General features: G+C 44.1%; 1 protein-coding gene across 1 annotated transcript; it reads right to left on the reverse strand.

Moving 5' to 3' along the window:
- Positions 1 to 26034, reverse strand: HACD1 (3-hydroxyacyl-CoA dehydratase 1). Its single transcript, XM_047755129.1, has 7 exons — positions 25741 to 26034; positions 14914 to 15031; positions 14709 to 14727; positions 14544 to 14632; positions 10401 to 10522; positions 4245 to 4423; positions 1 to 167 (listed from the first exon to the last, which is right to left on the reverse strand). The coding sequence occupies exons 1-7, from the start codon at positions 25995 to 25997 to the stop codon at positions 85 to 87; spliced, it is 867 nt and encodes a 288-aa protein (XP_047611085.1). The 5' UTR covers positions 25998 to 26034; the 3' UTR covers positions 1 to 84.
- Between the last annotated feature and the right edge of the window lie 300 nt (positions 26035 to 26334).

Below are 26334 nucleotides of genomic sequence, written 5' to 3' on the forward strand. Positions count from 1 at the left end.
TTTCAGGAAGCTGTTTATTCTTGTTATTAAAACTTGGACTCAATCCTGGTTATTCCAGAAAAAGCACCTTGTTGTAGGGATCATTTAATCATCCTTTTCGACAATCACTTCTCCGTGAAGCACCTTTCTCCTCTGACGTAACATATGGAAGTAGAGTTGTGGAAACACTTGATTGAAAAGAAAGAAAACAAGGAACATAAGCTCCTGCTGGAGATTTTTTACACTGGAGACACTTAAGTATGGTAAGCTTTCAGGGCCAACACTCAATATACTATGGCTCCTCCTCAAATATTTATAGGACTCAGAACAAGAGAACAAATGGAAGTCTATGTATTACAGGACTAACCTTTTTTTTTTTTTTTTTTTTAGGGCCATACCCGCGGCATATGGAGGTTCCCAGGCTAGGGGATGAATCAGAGCTACAGCTGCCGGCCTACACCACAGCCCACGGCAACACCGGATCCTTACCCCACTCAGCGAGGCCAGGGATTGAACGCACAACCTCGTGGTTCCTAGTTGGATTCATTTCCGCTGCGCCGTGACAGGAACTCCCAGAACTACACATTTTAATGCTATTAACTGTCATGGTTTTTTTGTGGGTTTTTTTTTTTTTGGTTTTGCTTTTTTGTTTTTTAATTTTACAACTGCACCTGACACACGTGGAAAGTCCTGCAGCTGTAGCAACACGGGTCCTTTAACCCACTGTGCACCGAGTGGGAATTCCTGTCAGGGGTGGGGTTTTTTTTTTTTGCAAACAAATATTTTGATAACTATACATTCATAATGACCTGGAAGGCCATGTCTGAATTTAGAATTCCATTAACTCTTGGGAACACTGTGCCAGAATGTTCCAGCACCAGATGAGCTGCTCCACCTGGCCCCCTTCCCTCTGTTTTATTGGCTGTCCTGGACCACGAGGGGTCTCATGGACATCTGTGCAGATATCTGAGCTCACACGGCCCAGTGTCATCCATCCCCTCCACAAACAGCTGCCCCCTGGCCACCCCTCGATCTCAGGAATGAGTACACTGGTGACACAGCTGATCGGGGCAGAGAGCTATGTAGTCCCCAGCTATACCCTCAGTGCCAGCTAGGTAGCAAATGTCGCGGTCCCAGGTTTCCAGATTTGAAGGCAGGGGGTGGCCCTGTGTGGAGGGGTGGTCAGTGGCAAGCCAGAACAGGGCTCTAAAACAAGGCCCAGAGCAGAGTTCCATGGTGGCTCAGCGGCAACAAACCCAACTAGTATCCATTAAGGATGCCGGTTTGATCCCTGGCCTTGCTCAGTGGGTTAAGGATCTGGTGTTGCTGCAAAGCTGTGGTGTGGGTCTCAGATGGGGCTTGGATCCTACGGGGCTATGGCGTAGGCTGGCAGCTGTAGCTCTCTCTGCCTGGGAACTTCCAAATGCCGCACATGCGGCTCCAAAAGGCAAAAAGATAAAAATAATAAAAAATAAATAAAACAAGGCCTAGAGCAAAAGCCTTTATGGCTGGGCATAAGGGTAGTCTGTTGTACATGAACACAAATGAATATGTATTAGGTCAGTTTGACAAATGCTCATCCGCCAAGTCAAATTATTTCGAGCCAATTTGAACTAGTATTTTTTTTTTTTGGCCGCCTCAGTGGCATATGAAGTTCCTGGGCCAAGGATTGAATCCAAGCTGGAGTTGCAACCTATTCCACAACTTATGAGCCATGCCTGATCATTAATCCACTGCACCACAGCAGGAACTCCTGAACCAGTATTTTAAATTATAGGGTTGGAGCTCTCATTGTGACTCAGCAGTAACGTACCTGACTAGTATCCATAATGACTTGAGTTCAATCCCTGGCCTCACTCAGTGGGTTAAGGATCCAGTGTTGCCGTGAGCTGTGGTGTAGGTCACAGACACGGCTCGGATCCTTCACAGGCCAGCAGCTGCAGCTGCGATTCGACCCCTAGCCTGGGAACCTCCATATGCCGAGGGTGCAGCCCTAAAAAGACCAAAAAAAAAAAATTATAGGGTAAATGTTGGTGGATGAACAAATTGACATCAGCTAGAAACAATTTAAGGTTAAAAATATCTCTGAAAATGATGACCAGAAGAACCAAAACCCAAAGAACTTAAGGACAAAACAAGCTTTGAATATTTTTGCCTAGGCAACTGTGGATAACTGTTTTTAGAACAGAGCTCAAATGGGGCCAAAATGCATACAGGCTTTTATTTTTTATTTTAAGTAGGTACTGTTCATCTTGATAAATGGAACCATCCTATTACACCTAAAGGCCTAACTATATTCAGGCCACAAGTACCTAAAGCTGACTGACTGATTTTTCGCAACTATCTCTATGACATACTGAGTAGTTTAGCAGAAGTATGGACTTGACTTCAAACGGTGACCTTATTTACTAGCAGAGTGACTTTTACGCAATTCACTTAACCTCTCTGATGCGTCATGTGCCCATTAATAAATGAGAACAAAGAGCACTTCTTCTGAGTAAGAAAATAAGTGCTCAACCCATACCTTTATACTTGTAATTAGCAAAGGATTTAATAAGCAAACTAAAATGAGTTGCAATTTCTATAATACTAATAAGCAGTTGGAAAACATCCCATTAGCTGACTGATCCTCCAGCAAGTGGGGCCTGATAAACGGAGACGCTGCCACTGGCAAAGGCTGGTCTCCATCTCCCAGGACTCCTGAAAACACACAGTTACAAGTTACTGGTTTGATGGTTTCAAGCCATGATCTGGGGCCCTGGGTTTCCACAGAGATGCCTCAGTGGTTGCGAGGAAGCAGGAAACCCAATACCCAAACGTGTAACGATGATGTGCCAGACAGTGGAGCAAGGCCTGGCTCTGCTCAAGGTGGGGCTGCCATTCACTAGATGTTGGGAGGAGGAGGAGGAAAATCTAGTGCTCTGGGTACCCTGTCCCCGAGCCCTCCTGAACCAGCCGTGCTGGATGGCAGGATGAGAGACAGGCGAGATGGGGGAAGATGAGGGGAATAAAAACACGATATGACCATCACGTCCAGTTTGGTTTTTGGAAAAGGTGGAAAGGAGGAGGCCTCAGGAGTTGCCTTGTGGTGCAGGAGACTAAGGCTCTGGCTTTGCCACTGCTGTGTATCAAGTTGCTGCTGTGGCATGGGTTCAATCCTTGGCCTCAAAACTTCTGCATGACATAGGCATGGCCAGAAAAAAACAAAGGGCGAGGTCCCAATGAATGGCCAAATTTTATACTTATCCTCTTTCGATGAAATATTTTATATTCTGTCAATGTTGATTTTAGATTCGATTTTCTTTAATAGACTTCAGCTTCTATTTTCTTTAATCCCCCATTGAACTCAGAGTCTCTAATTTTATCGAGAAGGCCAAATGACAGCCTTATTTTGTCTTCATATGCCCTGCTAATGATTATCTACATTTGACCTAAGAATATACCAGTGTGGGTATATAAATAGAGTGAATACAGCCTCACCAATTCATTTCAACTACTGCAAGGTGATGAGAAATTACTGAAGAGGCTGAGTTATTAAAAATATTTTAAGAAAAACAGCTTATTTATTATTTTCTAGTACATAAGATAACACACATAAGACTGAAGAGTCCTCCTAGGTGATTTTTCCAAGGATGAGCTTAATGAATAGACAGAAATGACCTCAGATTTTTTTGGGTAACATGTTTATATTCAGATACATGATTTTAAATGCTTTTAAAGAATTCACTGACACATACCCTATCTTTTCCTTTTTTTTTTTCCCGCCCCTTTTATGGCTGTGCCTGTGACTTAGGAGAGTTCCCAGGCGAGGGGTCGAATCAGAGTTGGGTCTGCAGGCCTATGCCACAGCCACGGCAACACCAAATCCAAGCTGCATCTGCCACCTACACCCCAGCTTGCAGCAATGCCGGATCCTTAATCCACTGAGTTAGGCCAGGGATCGAACCCGCATCCTCATGGAGACAACTTCAGGTTCTTAACCGCTGAGCCACAACTGCAACTCCCTCTTTCCTTTAAAAACATAAATCATACTAAGCTTATCTGTAAATGATTCGAGACGGTGATCATTTGTGTATTCGTTTACTTACCTATTTTCTCACAACTCACCCTTCAATTATTTCAAATTATAAATATATGTGGGACTGAACAGCGGTTTGGATGTATTTGTAAGACATTTTTCGTTTATGATTTGAGCGTTGTATGACATCTTTCAAAAAACTTTCACAGTGCGTGCTAAATGGAAGTACTAACAGATACATACTTACATGGTATATAGGAGACCATGGTTATCAGAAGAAAGTAATAGTAGTCAAAAGAGACATTGTATTTATTAGGAAGTCTTATTGAGAACATTCCCGTTTTCTTCACATATGGTAAGGCAGCGTATATCGTTAGAAGTTCACCAGCAACTCCGACAGGATATAAGATGATAAAAAAATTATATCTGGAGAAAGAAAATAAATAATGGATTTTATATCATTGTTCTTTTGCTACCACTGTGTTTAAGTTTAAACATTCTCCTTCCTATACATATTTAGAGTAACCTCACATTAAGAAGGTTTTTTTCCTTTAATCATTCACTTACTAATTTAATTATCATCATTTTTTTTCCTCATAGCAGTTTCCAATTTAAATGGCAAGATCTTAATAAAGGAGGAAGTAAACGTGCTTTCCAGGACTGAAACAGCTATACATTTTTTAAATGTATGTGCAGTTTTTTAAGTATGATGAAGGGTACAAGTATTGTAAATATTCCATTGTATTGTAAATGTAAGTATTATAAGCTACTGTAAAGGTAACTTCTTTGACACCTGGAATCACACTGGCTGATTTTTTTTTCCCCTGCCACTAGTCAAATGTTGATCAAATGGTGCGTTTTTAAAGGGGCAGTTAAGGGAGTTCCCATCGTGGCTCAGCGGTTAATGAATCCGACTAGCATCCATGAGAATGCAGGTTCAATCCCTGGCCTTGCTTAGTGGGTTAAGGATCCGGAGTTGCCATGAGCTGTGGTGTAGGTCACAGACATAGCTCGGATCCCGCATTGCTGTGGCTGTGGTGTAGGCAGCTGCAGCTCCGATTCAACCCCTAGCCTGGGAACCTCCATATATGCCATGAGTGAGGCCTTAAAGACAAAACGACAAAAATATGATATAAAAATAAATAAAAGGGCAGTTAAAATCCTAATTGTACAGTTAAATCTTGAGATTGCCAAAGTGGTTCTTTTGAGGCATTTGGAAAACCCTCTGTGATGACTAATTAAAAGAATGACTATTTTATTTTATTTTATTTTTTATTTTTAGGGCCACACCTGTGGCACATGGAAGTTCCCAGGCTAGGGATCAAATCAGAGCTGCAGCTGCTGGCCTACACCACAACATGCAGCAACGCCAGACCCTTAACCCACTGAGCGAGGCCAGGGATAGAACCTGCATCCTCAAGGATATTAGCTGAGTTCTTAACCCACTGAACCACAATGGGAATGCCAAAGAATGACTATTTCAAGAAAACTGATAAGTCACCTGGAGCATCACTTACTACTAATGAACAAACCATCGGAATCTGCTTTCATGACAAAACAAAGAGGAGTCGTTTCCTGAACCTGCACACAAAAGGAATCTTAGTTTGCTTCAAAGAGAGCTGAGAGAGTTGTCTTCCAAATCCAGATCACGGTTGGTTTGTTTGTGTGGACTGTGGATGGTTCTCTGGCACAGACTGGGCCAGGCATCACTTCCACCTACAGTGAGAGGAACGCTGTGCAAGTGTCCACTGATGTCCAGCAGGACGGCCTTGCCTCAAGCGCCCAAGGCAAAAACATTTCTACATCAAAGAAAAACAGTTTTCTCCAAGCCAGCCCCTATATAACAATTGCCACAGAAAAATAAGGTCAAAATTTTGGTGGAAAAAGAAAGAAATCAGGAGTTCCCACTAAGGCTCAGCGGGTTAAGAACCTGACATAGTGTCCATGAGGATGTGGGTTCGATCCCTGGCCTTGCTCAGTGGGTTAAGGATCCAGCATTGCCATAAGCTGCAGCATAGGTCACAGATACGGCTCAGATGCAGGGTTGCTGTGGCTGTGGTGCAGACCACAACTGCAGCTCCAATTCAGCCCCTGGCCTGGGAACTTCCATATTCCACAGGTATGGCCGTAAAAAGAAAAAAAAGAAAGAAAGAAATCAAATTGAGCTGTATTTTATTTAATCATTTTGTTAGGATTAAGACAAAAAGAAAAGCCATATGTGTCAGTATGACAGAAATTTGGAGACAACTTAAAAACCACCTTATTCGGGAGTTCCCATTGTGACTCAACAGTAACAAGCCCAACTAGTATCCATGAGGATGTGGGTTGGATCCCTGGCCTTGCTTAGTGGGTTAAGGATTCAGCATTGCTGTGAGCTGTGGTGTAGGTTGCAGATGCAGCCTGGAGCCCACGTTGCTGTGGCTGTGATGTAGGCCAGCAGCTACAGCTCCGATTTGACACCTAGCCTAGGTGGGAACTTCTATATGCTGCAGGTATGGCCCTCAAAAAAAAAAAAAAAAAAAAAAAAAAAGACCAAAAAAAACCCCACCTTATTTCTAAGTGCCAAGGATAATGCAAGGATAAGAGCCAACAGAGGGGGACAGAATTATTTGCCAAAACAGATTAACTAGTAGAGAAAGAAGAATGATCTTTTTCCTCTTCCTCTGTACCCTTTCCTGCCTTGAGTGTGTTACCTGCTTTCTTACCAGCCTTGGGTAGGTATGTGTACGTCATTTAAGGCAATCTTTCCCAATTTTGATTTCTGACCTCAACTTAAAATCACATAACTGAACACTTTATATTCCCTTGTCAAGTAAAACAACTTTTTAAGTGTTTTTTAACCTGATGTAATTCTCAGATGATTTTTTTTTTCTTGGTAGAATGGTTCTTTAACCAAAAAAAAAAAAAAAAAAATTACCCTTAGAATAAACTAAGTTAAAGTTTTTTTTTTGGTCTTTTTGCTATTTCTTGGGCCACCCCTGCAGCAGATGGAGGTTCCCAGGCTAGAGGTCGAATGGGAGCCATAGCCACCGGCCTACGCCAGAGCCACAGCAACGCGGGATCCGAACCGCGTCTGCAACCTACACCACAGCTCATGGCAATGCCGGATCGTTAATCCACTAAGCAAGGGCAGGGACTGAACCCGCAACCTCATGGTTCCTAGTCGGATTCGTTAACCACTGCGCCAAGACAGGAACTCCGAAAACTAAGTTAAAGTCTTAAAGACAGTGATTATTTTTAATGAAGTGGAAAAAGATTATATAATTTGACTTTATTTGCATTTTAAAAAGGCTGTATGTCACCATTTCTCAATGTTCTGATGATAGCATGAAAGAGTCACTACCTATTTTGGAAAAGATATGAATCCTCACAGATTCCTAATGATAAATAACAACAACAACAAAAAAAATGTTTTGGCTTCACCCATAACATGTGAAAGTTCCTGGGCCAGGGATCGAACCCATGCCACAGAAGTGACCTTAGCCACAGCAGTGACAACACTGGATCCTTAACTGCTAGGCCACCAAGGAACTCTCAAAGTTTTTTGAAGGGGGTGCATTTTTTAAATTAAAAGGGAAATCAATATGAAAACATAACAGTTACAATTATCTATTTAGTGGGCTTTTCTAAGAACACTTTTGACATGTAAATAGAATCAAAGTATATTCAAACCATCACAGTAGGGCAACTATTTATAAATACAGACCCATTTTTAAAGAGAATTTTTATTTGAAAATAGCTTCAACATTTGAACATAAACACAAATGTTATTTTAGGTCACTGAATAGGGTTGGCAAATATAAAATGATTGAGATTTTTAAGATTTTTGACATTAAATACAATTATTCATAATTGTGATTAATGATTAACAGACATCACGTGATGGGTTATGTTAATCTATGCATTTCAAAGTTGAAACATCTTATAGTAACCTGTTTAACATGAAGGCCATTGACAAAGGATTTCTAACAGCAAATCTAAACATGCAATGGTAGGGTTGTGAGTTTTCCAGAAATTCAAAACATGCAAATGCATTCTAAAAGGCAGACAAAGTATTAAAGACCATTATCCTCCACAAACAGATTTTATAAATACAGCAAATAAAAAGAGACTATGTCATGAATTAGTATTTTCAAAGGTGCTAGAGGTTAGAAAGACGGAGGTCTTGCAAAATGGCCTTGAGAGGCATTCTAGAATCAGAATCCAGCTACAGTCTAAACGGCTGGTCTTGCCAAACACCCAACTGCTAAGAGGATTAAGTTTCCAAGAAAATTAAAACTAACTACATACTTATAAATGGTAGTGCAACCTTCTTGTGACAGACATTATATTTAAGCTCAAATTATTATTATTATTATTATTATTTGTCTTTTTGTCATTTCTTGGGCCGCTCCCACGGCATATTGGAGGTTCCCAGGCTAGGGGTCTAATCAGAGCCGTAGCCGCCAGCCTACGCCAGAGCCACAGCAACGCGGGATCCGAGCCGCGTCTGCGACCTACACCACAGCTCACGGCAACGCCGGATCGTTAACCCACTGAGCAAGGCCAGGGATCGAACCCGCAACCTCATGGTTCCTAGCTGGATTCGTTAACCACTGAGCCATGACGGGAACTCCCTAAGCTCAAATTATTTTAAAGCGTCTTGTTATATACAAAATGGTAAGCTGCACATGTCTAAAAAGTAGCTAGAGAATATTTAAAAGTTTAAAAGGATACATAATTAGCATCATTTGCTAATCTAGACAATTTAAAAGGTTTCTTTCTTTTTTTAATTTTCTGGCCACACCCATGGTGTATGGAAGTTCCCAGGCCAGGGGCCAAACCCGTGCCTCCACAGTGACCTGAGCAACTGCAGATGGATTCTTAACCCACTGCGCCACAGTGGGAACTCCCAAAGGTTTCTTTTTCTTTCTGGTTTTACTTACATATAGAAATTTATTATATTTGCACATGCATAATATAGGAGTTACTAAAAAAGGAGTAGTCACCTAAGAAAAAAGTCTTAGGCTTTATTAATTCATGGGGATCAAAACCACCAGTTATGAATTACCTTTACAGGTTAGCTATGTATTCATATAAATATCAGAGTTTTAACAAATAACAGAAATATGGCTCTAGCATTGTTTTTAATATCACAAAGCAGTATATTTATGACATTAGAAAATGTTTGCAAAGAATCTAAAATAAACTAGCAATAGAGAACTTGCTCAATCATACTACAGACTATTACCCAACATTAAGAGTTAGCTAGATTTAAAATATCTGAACTGTTAAAAAAAAAAAAAAAACCAAACTCCAATATGTGAACAAAAATCAAGTATCATGTCATCTTATTTATACCTATAAAAACTCACATCTGTATATTCACATTGCTGTTAATAAGAAAAAGTCTGGGGTTCAGCAGGTTAAGAACCCAACATAGTCTCTGTGAGGACAAGGCTTTGATCCCTGCTCTTGCTCAGTGGGTTAAGGATCTGGTGTTGCTGTAAGCTGTGATACAGGTCGTAGATGCGGCTCAATCTGGTATTGCTATTGCTGTGGGCCACATCTTAGGCCAGCAGCTGCAGCTTTGATTCGAACCCTTGCCCAGGAACTTCCATATGCTTCAGGTGTGGCCATAAAAAGAATGAAAGGAAAAAAATGTCTGGATGGGTAAACTCTCAACTTTTCTCTCCAGGGGAAGGGAGGGGGGGATCAGGTAGGAGTACTGCTACATACTTCTGTCTTGTATGAGGTTTTTTTCACCATGATAACATATTTCGGTAGCTTAACAAAAAATTTAGAGAATGGAGTTCTTGTTGTGGCTCAGCAGGTTACGAACCCAACTAGTATCTATGAGGAAGCAGGTTCGATCCCTGGCCTCGCTCAGTGTGTTAAGCATCCAGTGTTGCCATGAGCTGTGGTGTAGGCTGCAGATGAGGCTTGGATCCCACATTGCTGTGGCTGTGGTGTGGGCCTGCAGCTGCAGCTCCGATTCAACCCCTAGCCCAGGAGCTTTCATATGCTGTGCCCTTAAAAGAAAAAAAAAAAAAAAAACTTTGAAAAGAAAATAGTTGAGGTCCATCAGACAAAAACGCCTTATTTGAGGCCCAGAATTTATTTAATATAATTCCACAACTGTATATTGTTCTTTCGAAGAAACGGGAATCACCAATCCAGAGGTTATTTAAGGACACTAATATAAATGATGTGGCATCGATTTCACTTGAGATATATACTAATATGACTCCCCTCTGGTTACTAAATTAAGCCTTTAGAATGCAAGTTATATAACTGCAAGTATCCCACACAGCAGCCTCCTGACAACACGGGGCTAAGACAAAGCCGACTTCTCTGTGTTAGCTCAGCACACAGAACATGCACACGCAGGACCGTGAGCAACTGAACTGCAAGGCATCGCCACCTGGCCCATTTAATGAAGTACGGCAAGTGGTCGAGAAGACTGAATGTGTAGAAGGAATAGCGAGTGATCTCTGTCACCGTCCACGCGACCAGAAAGAGCACCACACTCTCCTCATTCTGGATCTGCAGAATTACAGAGAAAGCCACAGCGTCCTTTAACCTTGAGCTTCTTTCCACGAAGATACCTCCTTTTCATTATTTACCATGTGCCGTGCATGTATGAAGGAGCGTTAGGGCTGGACAGATCCCTGCAGGGCACAGAGAACTCTACCCAATAGTCTGAGATAACCTATGTGGGAGAAGCATCTGAAAGAGAATGGAGGTGTGTCCATGCAGAACTGAATCACTGTGCTGTACAGCAGAACGATCACAACCTTGCAAATCAACTATGCTTCCCTAACACTTTTGAAAATGAAAAACAAACAAACAAAAAAACCATAATGGGGTCACTATGACATACATTTTTATAAACAATTAAACACATCCTATGCACAGGAATGGTCAAATTTTTACTGGTTTCTCTCTCTCACCCTTCACTCCAGCCAATAACTCAACCATCTCAGGACAGCATCAGCCCCTCAAAAGCAGCAGGGAAACAGTATGACCCTTAGACTTTTCTAGCAGTTGTCAAATCACACCCATCCGACTGTGGCACTAACCCCTGACCCACCTCCTCCCCTCCGCCCTGCTACCCCTAAATGCAGTCAGGATCCTATCATCTCTCATGCAGACTCTTGTCACAGCTCCTACAAGCTCTCCAGCCTTTAGTCTCTCCAGAGATAGAAGTTTTCTCTTAAGAGCAAAACAAAGGAAGCAGGAGTTACCACTGTGGTTTATTGGGTTAAGGACCTGATGTTGTCTCTGAGGATGCAGGTTCAATCCCTGGCCTCACTCAGTGGGTTAAGGATCCAGTGTTGCCACAAGCTGTGGTGTAGGTCACAGATGCGGCTCGGATCCAGTATTGCCGAGAAAACAAAACAAAAAGCAAACAAAGAGGAGTTTCTGTTGTGGCTCAGTGGCTTCAGAATCCAACTAGTGTCCGTGAAGATGCCGGTTTGATCCCTGGCTCGGATCTCGAGTTGCCATGGCTGGGGCGGAGACCGCAGCTGCAATTCAACCCCTAATCAGAAAACATCCATATGCTGCAGGTGTGGTCCTAAAAAGGAACAAAAGGAAAAAGCAAACAAACAAAAACAAGATCAGAAGCTGTCAATCCCAGGATTTAAAAGCTCCGTTGCACATCCAGAGAAAGAGGCAAAGCCCTCCCACCTGAGCATCCTCCAGGATCTCTAGAATTTGAGCTCAGAAATCTTCTTGTGCAATGACTCATCCCGACCCTCACCCACCACTTCTTTCTGGTGACACTCAACTTTGTATTATTTCCCAAATATGCTCTGAATGTCTGTGTCTTCACACATGCTGTTCCCTCTCATTTTTTGGTTTGTTTGTATTTTGTGGGGTCATTCCCACAGCACACAGAAGTTCCTGGGCCAGGGATAAAACCCACACCACAGTTGGGACCTGAGCCACAGCAGTGACAACACAAGGTCCTTAACCCATTGAGCCACCAGGGAACTCCATTCCCTCAAATTAGAATGCTACTCTCAATACTTCCCACAGAAAACCTGTCCCATCTTTAAAGATCCCACTAAAACATCACACCCTCTGGAAAACTTGCCCCAAACGCCTCCTCTCACCCTGAGTAGCTACTAGCTCACCGTTCTTGTTCTCACAGTACCGTGTTTATATCTGTATTATAACACTAGCTGATTTCTCTTTTTTTCAATTGAAGAATAGTTGATTTACAGCACTTGCCAATTTCTATTACATTGTGTCTGCCTAACTCCTGCCTATCTGCCAGGGCTCATCGAATACATTCCTTCCTTGGGGAAGCCTTCCTTTGCTCCCCAAGTCAGGCCACAGCCCCTGCTTGCTTACTGCAATATGGGTCTCTTGTAGCAAAGTACTAACACTAATGTAATCAAACAATTATTTCTGCAACAACTTATTCAGCAGCTCTGCAGGGTACAGGCTCCACAGGTGGGACCCATATTTATATTACGAACCGCCAGGTTCCCAGCACCGTGTCATGCACAGAATAGGTGCATGATTTGTATGTGTTGAATGATTCAATATCCATACAGAGGCCCTCAACAGTCAGTGTCTGTAACAGCTAGGACTGCCTCACTCCTTTCTGTAAACCCTGAAGGCAGGACAGTGCCAGGTGTATGGGATGCACTCAATAAACACTGGCTGGATTAATTAAAAAGGGCGGAAAGGTGCCACTGAGACACCATTGTTGGATTAAACAGTAATATTAAGGCAGAGATCTCCCGCAGCATCAAAAAGAGCAGAAGGACCTTTTTTTTTTCATGGGGACTAGTCACCCATTAGCTTCCCTTTAAATTTTTTATTTTTTTTCTCTTCTTCTTTTCTGGGCCACACCCACAACATGTGGAAGTTTCCAAGCAAGGAATCTAATCAGAGCTGCAGCTGCAGGCCTACACCATAGTCATGGCAACCTGGGATCTGAGCCATATCTGCAACCTAGGCCGTAGTCTGCAGCAACACCAGATCCCTAACCCACTGAGCAAGGCCAGGAATTGAACCCACATCCTCACAGTTCTTAACATGCTAAGCCACAAGGGGAACTCCCCTTTAAGTTCTTTAAACCAGTTAATGTTGGGTATGCTGTCCTATCTTTCTTCTCGCTCGGTCTTCAGACTCTTTGTGGTCCTAGCCTGCCTATTATTCTCATTCACTCTCTGGGACAATGTCCCTCTTGCTCCTTTTTATTCTGGCCCCACCCAGAGCATGTGGGAATTCTTGAGCCAGGGCACCAGAGCAGTGACCATGCTGGCTTCTTAACCCACGAGGCCACCAGGGAACTCCTGGGACTGTGTCTCTTTTATTGTATGTATCTGTTCATGTTGGATTCCTGCTTCTCAACAACCGAGCAGGCTGAATAAAGAGCCTGGCTCTCCGTAGGCCATGTGCTCACTGCTGTTTGTGTTGCAGTCACTGGTTAGGGACCAGGTGGGTGGAGTAAGGTGAGGGAAAGATACTAGTCAGGAGGACTAAACTGTGGAGGAGTAAGAGGGCAGAAGGTCGGCCATCTGTCCCCGCACAGACAGGAGGCCCATGGGTCCAGCAGGCAATGGAAGGGAGATGAGGTATTATCCCAAGCAGAGAGGATAAAAAAAGGCATCTGAAAAAATGGGAAGGAGGCCAGAGAGCTGTCCTCAAGTAGACAGGAGACTCCAGAGGCTGTCAAGAAGGTCAGAAGGGCCACGTGGGACATGTTTCTGTCATGAGTTTCCAAGGCCCAATGGCTTGACAGAGGAAACGTGGCATTTGTCTGCCTAAAAGGGTTTAAGCCACTAATTAGACCCAGGTCTGGCTCCTGTCATGCCTCAATAAATATCAAGCTTATTTTTCTCCAAGTTCCTTAACCCTTCTCACTTTTCGTGTAGCTTTTTCCGTTTGTTCAGATCTGCAGAACCTCCTTAACTTTGTAGGTTTGTGGCTAAAACACTTGATACTAAATGAGGAAAAACTAAACTGTTTATACTGACAACTTCAACTGCATAACCAGAATACACATAACTTCAACAGAAAAAAAAAGTGTTGGGAGTTTCCCTTGTGGCTCAGCGGGTTAAGAACCTGACTCGTATCCATGACGATGCAGGTTTGATCCCTGGCCTCGCTCAGTCGGTTAAGGATCTGGTGTTGCCTTGAGCTGTGGCACTGGTCGCAGACGCAGCTTGGATCCAGCTGCAGTTCTGATTTGACCCCTAGCCCAGGAATTTCCACATGCCACAAGTACAGCCCTTAAAAAAGAAAAAAAGAAAAGAAAGTGTTTGGTTCACTATCTGATGGAATAGGAACACTGATTTTCAAAACTGGGAAACCCCAGAGGAGAAGATATTATGGCTAGAAAATGCCAATTTTTAGTTCCGCTTGTGTTTCAAAGCCATTCACTACCAATGCACTAAATCAATGGACCACTGCACTGAAATCCAAAGCCCACCCTTCTTTATCCAAGGGTTCTGCTCCCTGAAGAGCAGCAAGGTAATATTTTGGACTCCTGCTGATAAGAAAGCTTTCCTGCAGGCTCAAGGAGAGAAAGGGTCATGTCACTTACTGGTTTTATACTGTGAGTAACGAGCCACACCATAAAGATCCTTGAACTCACTTGGACCCCAACCACAAGCACAGAAGTAGGTACAATTCCTTAAAGAGAAAAACAAGTCAACGGCTGCCCTAGGTGCAATCTATGCCAAAAACACAAAATGAATCAAAAACTTACCAATTAGACAGTGGACTATCTGTAAGCAAATAAAAAATAAAATCATATGTCAATAGCATGCAATTTAAAATAAACCCCCATCATCACTGGTTTTAAACGAATCCAAGGGGGTAACTAATCAGCAAAATAAGACTAATTTTGCTCAACACATATACTTTCAAATAACTATGACAGTGATAGAAAAACAGCATTATTGAAAACTTACCTCAAGCAAGGCAAACGTCTGGAAAAATTTAAGTGTCTTCTGAATGCTTTTATATAAACCTATGTGTGTTCCTTTTTCCATATAGAAACGTACCATGGCAATAGCTAGTACCAACCACCTAGGGAAAATAAAAATATTTTATAAAGTTCTATCCAAATGAAATTCCATGGATCTTCCTGAAAAGAAATACCATAATTGTAATAACGCTTTTTTTTTTCTGTCTTTTTGTCTTTTAGGACTGTACCTGCGGCATATGGAGGTTCCCAGGCTAGGGGTCTAATCCGAGCTGCAGCTGTCAGCCTGCACCACAGCCACACCCACTCAGGATCCAAGCCACATCTTCGACCTACACCACAACTCACAGCAATGCCGGATCCTTAACCCACTGAGCAAGGCCAGGGATCAAACCCGCAACCTCATGGTTCCTAGTCGGATTCGTTTCCACTGCGCCACAACGGGAACTCCAAAAACACGTACGTCTTATTATGCTCTCGGTTCACTATTCTATTTTAAAAATCCATAGGAAGAAATGAAAAATCATTTTTACATTGACTCTTTTAGGGAATAAACAGAACATATTCAAGACCAAGTGCATATAAATGTCAAACAATGTCCACTGTATTTTTGGTTTCAGCAGATAATCCGACAGACTGAAAAAATAAGTTTCTGTACCAAAGATGAAGTTATGATAAAGCATTTAATTATTATATAAAGATTTCAGGTAAAAAGCTGTGTGTATAAATATGTATTTTATACAAATACATAGTATATAATAATACGTAACTATAAGTAAAAAATTACATGTAATTATAAGTAAAAATGTGTATAAATATATATTTTATACACATACATAGTATGTAATTATATGTAATATAAGTAAAATATCAATTATAATTAATTAATATTAATTAAAATTTTTATAAATTTTCACTAAATAAAAACAATTGCAGTGCCACAGAAGGGACACACATGGAAAGTCAGACATAAGCCTACTTTTTTTTGTTTGTTTCTTTTGTTTTGTTTTTTTGGTCTTTTTAGGGCCACATCCGAAGCACATGGCAGTTCCCAGGCTAGGGGTCAAATCGGAGCCACAGCTGCTGTCCTACACCACAGCAACACCAAATCTGAGACACATCTGCAGCTTACACCAAGGCTCACGGCAATGCCAGATCCTTAACCCACTGAGCGAGGCCAGGGAGTGAACCTGCGTCCTCACGGGTACCAGTGAGATTTGTTTTCTATGACGGGAACTCTCAAGCCTGCTTTTAGAGTTTGTTTCTTCTGGGGAGAGTTAACGGTATTATCTCCATATTCAGTCTCCCCCCAAGCTCCATCCTGAGCTGTTTCCTTTTCGGGGTCTGGCCTCCCACCCTGTCAAGGTGCATCCTTCCCTCTTCCACTTTACCTCCTTCATATGGTGGATTCCTTTCCCCTGTTCAGAAAAGGGGGGTCAAGCGGAGTGAGAGACTAGCCTTAGTCCCTAAGCCTCCAGAAAGCCCTCCCCAACCCTACCCTTTTACCTGAAAAAATGACTATCAGCCCCTCTGTACATACACAGAAAGGTGTGTGCTGCCACCTAAACGTCATTCCCCAGAGAGGGGACAGAACACCACCTTTTGGCAACATCTCATCTCTTAACTTTTGCTATGGCCTCCCCCTGCCCCTTGGTTTTGTCCTATTCTACACTTTTATTCTGTGTTAAACTTGCTGCTTTTTTTTTTTTTCAGAAAAGATGACATTGCCCGAAGAGCCAAATATAAATGGGAAATGACAGACTCACAGACATAGAGAACAGACTTGTGGCTGCCAAGGGGGAGGGAGGAGGGAGTGGGATGGAAGGGGAGTTTGGGGCTGGTAGATGCAAACTATGCCACTCAGAATGATAAGCAGTGAGGTCCTACTGTAGAGCCTGGGCAACGATGTCAAGTCTCGCGAGAAGGACTGTGATGGAGAATTGAAAAAAAGGAATGAATATATATGCCTATGACTGAGTCACACTACTGTACAGCAGAAATTGGCACAACACTGTAAATCAACTATACACTGATAAAAAAAATTTTTTTTAAATGAAAAGTTTGTTTTAAAACTAGTTGCAGCAGGGGAAAAGCAAGCAGGATATAGGATACAGCACAGGGATATACAGCCATTGTTTTGTAATAACTTTAAATGGAGTATATTCTATAAAAATACTGAATCACTTATATTGTACACCTGAAACCAATATAATATTGTAAATCAACTTTGGTTAAAGTTTTTTTTTTTTAAAAAAGAGTTCATTTTAAGAAAAAGTACACATGCCCTCCCATTTCAACTTAAACTTGTACATTAAATCAGATGCTGTTCTGTGAATTAATGGTGCTTAAAACACAAGCTACACCTGTGGAGACCAGCCTTCTTACCCTAGTAGTGGATCTCTAGAAGTCTGATGAGAGGTAATTTTTTTCTGGTCTCCATTGCAATTACAAAAGCACTCTGAAGTTCAAAAAAGGTGTATCACCTGTACCTTTTAAATATCTTGAATAATACACCCATGAAATTGAATAGCTACCCTAGGCTTTTAGAATCAGTGGTCTCCAAAGTATCTAGGTTAAGTGGATTTCTGAATTCTACAATTATTATACAGTTTTAACTTTTTAATTAAAGAGCACTCATAAAATAGACCCATGACTTAAAGGTGCCCACAAAGAAACAACTGATGAAGGGTGAGGAAGATGCAAACTCGATAGAAAAGTAAGAAAATGATAGAATGGCACTTCAACCCTGGAAACCTCTTCCTTAGCACATAAGGAGGTAAAAAAACAATGACTTTCTAGCGAGATAGGAAAAGAAATTAGGTAAACGTTTTAAACTATCACAAAGACCTTTGAAACGCAGAAGTTTTTTGTTTTGGGTTTGGTGGGGGGGTTTTTTTGTGTGTGTCTTTTTAGGGCTGAACCCACGGCATACAGAAGTTCCCAGGTTAGGGGTCGAATCAGATCTGCAGTTGCCGGCCTATGCCACAGCCACAGCAACAGCAACACCAGATCCGAGCTGCCTCTGCAGCCTACACCACAGCTCGCAGAAATGCCAGATCCTTAATCCAGTGAGTGAGGCCAGGATCGAAGCCACATCCTCATAGATCCTAGTCAGGTTCCTTACCACTGAACCACAACGGGAGCTCCAAAATGCAGAAATCTTAAACGATAATAACAACGATAACAAGTAGATTTCCCGACTGCTTTCAATGTTCTGGATACTGTTCTATATGTATATTAAGCATATTAATATTTCATTTTCATAATAACCCAATAAGATGTTGTAATTCACATCTTCCATACATTTGTCTTTTCTTTGAGGCAAATCCAAATCAGATTCCTATAAAAGATCAATTTGAGAGGTGATTATTAACCTACCAAAGAATTCATCAAAATATTCATGTAGATGGCAAGGTTTCTACATTTTTTCAAAAGCATGATATAAAAATCCATGGATTATAACAGTATAACAAATTACAGTGTTGTTCCATAGGTGGCAGTATTGTACCGACTAGTACTGTATTAGGCTAATATCACTACTAACCTGTTGGAAATAAAAGAAATTAACACTCTGGGGTTAGAAAGGACCATGGAGGAGTTCCCATCATAGCTCAGTGGATATGAAATCGACTAGCATCCATGAAGGCACAAGTTCGATCCCTGGCCTCGCTCAGTGGGTTAAGGATCAGGCGTTGCTGTGACCTGCAGTATAGATCACACATGTGGCTCAGATCCCACGTTGCTGTGACTGTGGCATAGGCCGGAGGCTACAGCTCCAATTGGACCCCTAGCCTGCAAACCTCCATAAGCCGCAGGAGCGGCCCTAAAAAGACAAAAGACAGAAAAAAAAAGAAAGAAAAGGAAAGGACCATGGAACCATCTATGCTAACCTTTCATGAGCTTTTCAGTAGATACAGCCTATAGCTAATCTGAACTCATCAATGCTCCCTTCATCCTAAACCCTCTAACACAAAGGGTCAAAATTAAAGTCTCTCTTGAGGGCTCTGCATTTGGCTAACTTTGAACTTCCTACATCCATAAGTTTAGAAATTATAATTTTAAAAATTTCCAAAAGCAACTGGAGCTTCTATAATTAGGAATTCTTTTCTGGAAAGTTTTTTTTTAAATTTTAAACATGCCCGCACTGTTGACTACCCAAATCTGAACCCACATAGACAATTTCTGTCCTTGAGAAAATACTCTCTTTGGAGGAGTTCCAGCTGTGGCATAGCAGAAACAAACCCCACTAGTAGCCATGAGGATGCAGGTTTGATCCCTGGCCTCGCTTAGTGGGTCAGGGATCCAGCACTGCCATGAGTTGTGGTGTAGTTCACACCCCTGGCTCAGATCCTATGTTGTGCTGCTGTGGCTGTGGTGCAGGCCAGCAGCTATAGCTCTGATTGGACCCCTGGCCTGGGAACCTCCATATGCCATGGGTAAGGCCCTAAAAAGACCGAAAAAAAACCCTTTTTTTAATAAACAACTTTCTTTAGGTTTTGTTTTTTTGTCTTTTTAGGGCCACACCTGCAGCATACAGAAGTTTCCAGCCTAGGGATCCAATGGGAGCTGTAGCCGCCGACCTACACCACAGCCACAGCAATGCAGGATCTGAGCCACATCTGTGACCTACACCACAGCACTCGGCAATGCAGGATCCTTAACCCTCTGAGCTAGGCCAGGGATCAAACCCACACCCTCATGGACACTAGCTGGGTTCGTTACCAATGAGCCACAACGGGAACTCTGATGCTCAGTGTTCTTAATCTCTAGAGAAACACAAGTTACAATCACAGTGCGAGAACACAGACACCTCTTAGAAAGCATAACATTAGGATGAGTGACCTCACCAACGGTTGGTGAAGCTGTGTGGCAACCGGAAAGCTCATTCACCTCCCGTGGGGATGGGGAATGGTACCAGCACTTTGGAAAACAGTTTGGCAGTTGCATAAGAAATCAAGAACATGGGAGTTCCCGTCGTGGCGCAGTGGTTAACGAATCCGACTAGGAACCATGAGGTTGCGGGTTTGGTCCCTGCCCTTGCTCAGTGGGTTAAGGATCCGGCGTTGCCGTGAGCTGTGGTGTAGGTTGCAGACACGGCTTGGATTCCGCGTTGCTGTGGCTCTGGCGTAGGCTGGTGGCTACAGCTCCGATTCGACCCCTAGCCTGGGAACCTCCATATGCCGCAGGAGCGGCCCAAAGAAATAGCAAAAAGACCAAAAAAAAAAAAAAAAAAGAAAAAAGAAATCAAGAATGTGAGAGCTCCCATCGTGACTCAGGGGTTAACGAACGCGACTAGGATCATGAGGATGTAGGTTCAATCCCCGACCTCACTCAGTGGCTAAAGGATCTGGCATTGCCATGAGCTGAGGTGTAGGTCAAAGACGAGGCTCAGCTGTAGCACTGCGGTGGCTGTGGTGTAGGCTGGCAGCTGTAGCTCCGATTCGACCCTGAGCCTGGGAACTTCCATACACAGCAAGTATGGCCCTAAAAAGCAAAACAAACAAAGACTGTGACTATTGTATGATCCAGTCCTTCTACTCATAGGTGTTTACACAAGGAAAATGGAAGTGCACATCCATATGAGACTTGCACACGAATGCTCACAGCTTTGTCATAGCCCCAAACTGCAAAGAACCCAAACATCCATCAGTAGATGAGTGGATAAACAAGCTGTTCTAGATCCATCCATACGTGGATCTCTCCTCCTTGGGAATAAAATACAAGTCTATTGCTTGACATTGAGAAATGTATGTGCCTGAACCTTGGGTATGGTGCTCTGATAATTGACACCCTGTATACTATGAGAATATTAGCTTCTTTCTGCAAGAAGCACATCATTAAATTAACCACTAGGAAGAGGAGTTATTTTTAACATGTACTGTATGTCAGGCACCCTGCTGACTACCTCCTATCCACTATTTTTTTTTCTTTTTTTTTTTATGTCCACATCTGTGGCATATGGAAGTTCCCAGGCTGGAGATCAAATCAGAGCTGCAGCCGCTGGCCTACCCCACAGCCACAGCGCTACCAGATCCGAGCTGCCTCTGCAACCTACACTGCAGTTTGTGGCGATGCTGTATCCTTAACCCAGTGAACAAGGCTAGGTATCAAACGCACACCCTCATAGACACTATGTTGGCTTCTTAATCCACTGAGCTGCAACAGGAACTCCCGTGTCTTTATTCCTTGTAATAATCTAGCAAAGTAGCTGTTTTGTTCCAGTGTAACAGATGAGAAAAGCCAGGGTCAGAGAGGTAATGGAACTTACCTGAGGTTACCTGGCTGAAAAGGAGTGAAACATGACCTTCCATCAATACCTTCCCCGAATGTTTGCAGGTTAACACCCAAACATGTGAGCAAGCAAGCCAAGCCTTTGCCATACACCAGGTCATCCATCTGTCTGCCTTCCCCACCTTACACTTCAGGCCCGTTTGTTGTCACCCAACAGCATGTCAAGCAGTGTCACATCTCTGGGGCCCCAACTCATGGTTTCCTCATCCCTGCCTCGTAAATCCTACTCATCCTTCAAAGCCCAGCTGGAACCTGATGGTCTCCCTCACGAAGCTTTCTCCCCACCTATCTGACCTGACACCGCTGCGAAATCCTTATTCCAGTCTGTCTTTTTTGGCAATCTATAAGTGCCCCAGGGAAGGCTCTGCCAAGGACAGCGCCTGAAAGATTTATCTTCTGTCTCTCACTTGCCCTAGGACAAGGTACTTAGCACATGCAGGCTTCAAATGTGTTTGTTGCCTACAAAACAGAAACAGACTGGCAGCCTCAGAGAACAGACTAGTGGTTGCCAAGGGGGAGGGAGGAGGGAGTGGGATGGACGGGGAGTTTGGGGTTAGCAGATGCAAACTATTCCATTTAGAATGCATAAGCAATGAGGTCCTGCTGTACAGCCCAGGGAACTAGAGCCAATCTCTTGGGATAAAACATGATGGAAAATAATATGAGAAAGGGAATACACATGACTGGGTCGCTTTGCTCTACAGCAGAAATTGGCCCAACCTTGTAAATCAACTATACTTGAATAAAAAAATTTGCCTTCGTTGAGAAACAAGAGAGAGAAATGCTCCCTTTCCTAGTCAAGCATCTCCTATGAACAAGCACCATAAAAGCCTCACATCCTTGAAATTACATTATTACTTAATTAAATTAATTACATGCTGTAGCTCTACTGTGGGAATTCACTCTAAACAACTAGTTCCAGAGAAACAAATACAAGCAAAATGTCAATAGAGGCAGGAGTCATGCCATTACTGCACCTTCACCCTAAATAGTCTTATGTAACCATGAAAGAGTGTAATTATGAAACCTGTGCAGAAATATTTGGTGGAATAGGGAGTGAAAACAGAATATGCAATAGAGAAGATACTCTAACGACAATATGAAACCATGTACTATAATGTGCATTCACTCACCCAAGAAATATTTGAGTGCTTCATGGAGCTGACACCGTAAATGGGGACGCAGATGACAAGCAACAAGATGAATTAGTCAAATCCATTGTATGGTTACACAGCAATCAGCGCGATGGAGAAAATAAAGCAGGCGAGGGGGATAAAGAATGTGTGGGTGCAGTTGCTACTGGAATGAAGATAGGCAGGGAAGATAAACAAGGTAAATCCAGGAAAAATGAAAGATCATGCTAAGCTTACAGAATGAAAGGTCCTGCCAAGCTTACATGCTAAGCAAGATCTTTTTTACACTTAGGTCAAAATGTTTTTGGGGGTTTTTTGGGTTTTTTGGGTTTTTTTTCCACTTTTTAGGGTCGAAGGGGCAGCACATGGAAGTTCCCAGGCTAGGCGTCCAATCAGAGCCACAGCCGCTGGCCTACGCCATAGCCACAGCAATGCGGAATCCAAGCCATGTCTTCGACCCAGACCACAGCTCATGGCCACCCAGTGAGGCCAGAGATCGAACCTACATCCTCATGGTTACTAGTCGGGTTTGTGTCCACTGAACCACAACAGGAACTCCCAAAGTGTTATTTCTTAAATATCATCTTATGGTTTTCAAAACGATCACAAAAAAAAAATCAATAAACCCTCCAAAGTTCTGCCAAAAGAGAAAAATGAAGCAAGCAAGTCAAATGGACAGAAAGAACCTCTGCTCCCCAAACCAAACGTACGCTAAATGCACATGGCGTGGTGGCTGTGTCCCACTCTCAACACCGCAACTTCGCCAGCCTCATCTGCCACCGCTCCCCAGCCCTCTGATTAAATCGGGAGGCTTTCTTGCATCTCATGCCTACCACCAGAATTCGTCTCACTTGAAATGTCTACCCTCTACATCAGCAAATCCTATTCCTTCTTCCAATCTCAAGGCCTTGAGAAAGCCTCCCAAGAGGCTCAGTTATATGGCTTATTCCATTTCCCTTACCTTTGCCTTTAAACAGAGATGAAAATGGCATGGGACCTTCTCGACACAGGAAGGAGACAAGTTTCGTGGGAGCAGTGATTTGTGAGCCAGGGAGGGAAGGTTAGGGATGAAGTGAGGGAACATTTAAGTCCATTCCAGGTGGGGTAAGAGACCCAGAAAACTTCAAAGAGGTGGCTTGGTTAGAAGTCACCAGAGGATGACAGGGAATATTACCCAGAGTGATTATCAGCCTGAGCAAAGATGGAGAGAGCCACGAAAACAAAATTGCATGGTGTTTTGAGGGCAGGGTGAGATATTGGAGATTTCAAAAGCAATAAAACTGGAAAGGGGAATCGGGGAGATAATGCAAAGAGCCTTGAAGGACAGACAGCCGAAAATCCCTTCCATTACAGTGGAGGTTAATGGGGTGTCACCCAAGGCTTTAAACCAGAGTTATGCATCGAGTCTCATTTTTTCAAAGGTAACCTGGCCTTCAAAAGGGAGAGTGTTCTGGAAAGGAAAGGGACAGCAGACCATTAATAAATGGCAGGTGTCCCCAAGTGTTTATTAATTGGATGAGATTAGCAGAGAGGAGAGGGAATTTTTCAGCCTCCAGGTTATCTAAAGGCTGCAGCACACAGTGTGTCTTCAACGGTTCTCCAGTAGCTCTGAATATATTAGTTTTCTCTTTCAAGATCTGTTGTACAGCAAAGGGATCTCTAATCAATATTCTGTGATAATCTTTATGGGAAAAGAATCTGAAAGAGAATGGAGGAGTTCCCGTCGTGGCGCAGTGGTTAACGAATCCGACTAGGAACCATGAGGTTGCGGGTTCGGTCCCTGCCCTTGCTCAGTGGGTTAACGATCCGGCGTTGCCATGAGCTGTGGTGTAGGTTGCAGACGCGGCTCGGATCCCGCGTTGCTGTGGCTCTGGCGTAGGCCGGTAGCTACAGCTCCGATTGGACCCCTAGCCTGGGAACCTCCATATGCCGCGGGAGCGGCCCAAGAAATAGCAACAACAACAACAACAACAACAACAAAAAAGACAAAAAAAAAAAGAGAATGGATATAATACAACTGACAACTGAATCCCTTTGCTCTACAGCAGTAATTAACACATTATAAATCAACTATACTTCAATAAAACTTCTTAAAAATCGCGAAATTTAATAAAGTGTAAAAAAGTAGTAGTATGGCTCCAGAGTCTGTCTGCGCTGAAATCCAAGTCTCACTCTTGGGGTTGTGTGAACTTGAGCAAGCTACTTAGCCTGTTTGTGCCTCAGTTTCCCATTCTACTAACTGTAATATCCTGCAGCCCTCAGAGGTTTGGAGAGAGTCAAAAATGTCCCTTACGTTTCAAGTAACAGACCCTGTGCCTGGCACACAGAATTTCCCATAAATGTTAATATTTTTAATCCACTATAATTGATATGAAGCACAAAATAGGTATTCAGTGCTGTGTCAAATCATTTATTAAATCTTTGTCAATCACCTTTTTCTACAAGCCCTAGAGAAGTTTAACTTCCCCCACATTTATATAAGTTAATAATAATTTCATGAGACAACAGGAAAATAACTTTTTTAAACGGCAATGCCATTTAGACACCGGAAAGCATTTTCCCAAGCAGGTTTTGAAAAGCGGTGGACCCAAGCCACTGTGAGAGCTCTTTGCAGTGATAGTCATTGTGTAACCTTAACTTGTAAGTCACACTCAAAGCCAGAAATAAAAGTACAGCCTATCTGTCATGGAGCCCTCAAGATGCTGGACACAAGTGCCATGCTCCGATAAGGTAGGGTTTTTGAAGATCGTCCCAAGTAAGAAGCTGTCGGGCTCACTATTACTTAAAAAAAAAAAAATGCGATGATATGAACCTTTAGGAACACTCTGCCCAGAGATTGGGAGCACAAGAAAATGCACTCCAGAGGCCAGGGGCCGAGGAAGCGGGTTTGGGCCACCGGCCGGGCAGCTTTGGACTCCGGGGTGGCGGGACCCGGCGTTTGTGCACCAGGAGCTGCAGCAGCGGCGGCGCCCGGTGTGGCCGGGCCCGAGCCGCCTCCCCCGCGAGTCGGCCCCGCATTCCTGCCCGGGTCTATACTTAACCTCCGGCCCGCGCCCCGCGGCCGCCGCGCCACACCGTGCACCGTATTAGGCAATGCCCGGGAAGCAGGGCCCCGGCCCCCCCCCGCCCCCCCGCGCGCCCCGCTCCGCTCCATTCAAGCCCGGCGACGGCGGCGGCGTAGGCGACAGCGCCCCTCCCCCACGGCCGCCACCCGCTCCCCGTTCCTACACCGCGACCACCCGGCCGCCCCGGGCGCACGCGCACAAGCGCCCCCGGCCCGCTAGGCGACCCCTCCAGGGAGCCCAGCGCCCCATGCCGCCCCGCCGGCGGCCGGAGCTCGGAATGTCGGGGGGCAGCGGCGCGGGGAGGGCCCTTCGGGGCGCACGTACCCCGCGGTCATAGCGATGTTGTAGAAGGTGAGCCAGGTGGTGGCCAACAAGCCCAGGCGCCTCCTCTTGCCCGCGGCCTCCCTCTCCTCGCCGGCCTCGGAGGAGCCGCCGTTGGCGCCGTCCTCCTCGCTGGACGCCATGGTGGCCGCGCACCCAGGGGAGGTGGACGACAGGGGCAGGGGAGTGGGAGGGGGCCCCGCCGAGCGCTCCGCTGAAGCGCCGCCGCCCGCTGCCGCCGCCTCTGTCAGGCGCCCCATGTGCCGCGCGCAGGGGGCTCAGTGCCGCCAGCCCGGCCGCCCGCAGTGGGAGGAGCGGGCGCCCCCCGGCCACCGCCCCGCCCCTCCCGACCCCCCCGTCCCGGGTCCTGCCCACTCCGCCCCCGGTCCTGCCCACGGCCTGCGGGAGCGCGCGTCGCGTGGGGACCGGGCCGCCGGGCCTGGGCGCGGGGGCGCGAGCCCTTAGGTATGATCTGGAGGCTGCAGTGCCGTTTCCGCTCTCGGGAAAATCTCCGCCTTGCTAGCCTGCGGAACCCACTGTTAGACACATCGGGGCTTCTCGACACTGGAGACGGGGGCCTTGCTAGTGCATTTAGTG

The sequence above is a fragment of the Phacochoerus africanus genome, chromosome 12, assembly GCF_016906955.1.
Source record: "Phacochoerus africanus isolate WHEZ1 chromosome 12, ROS_Pafr_v1, whole genome shotgun sequence".
Classification (NCBI taxonomy): domain Eukaryota; kingdom Metazoa; phylum Chordata; class Mammalia; order Artiodactyla; family Suidae; genus Phacochoerus; species Phacochoerus africanus.

Bases quoted from the DNA above. Each gene is read 5' to 3' on its own strand.
- HACD1 (XM_047755129.1), bottom strand. From the start codon at position 25,997: ATGGGGCGCCTGACAGAGGCGGCGGCAGCGGGCGGCGGCGCTTCAGCG. The intron at 10,523-14,543 runs GTAAGTGACATG...GTAATTCTGCAG, and splicing joins TTACTCACAGTATAAAACCA to ATCCAGAATGAGGAGAGTGT. The intron at 4,424-10,400 runs GTGGCGATGCCT...TTCTTTCTCCAG, and splicing joins TACTTCATTAAATGGGCCAG to ATATAATTTTTTTATCATCT.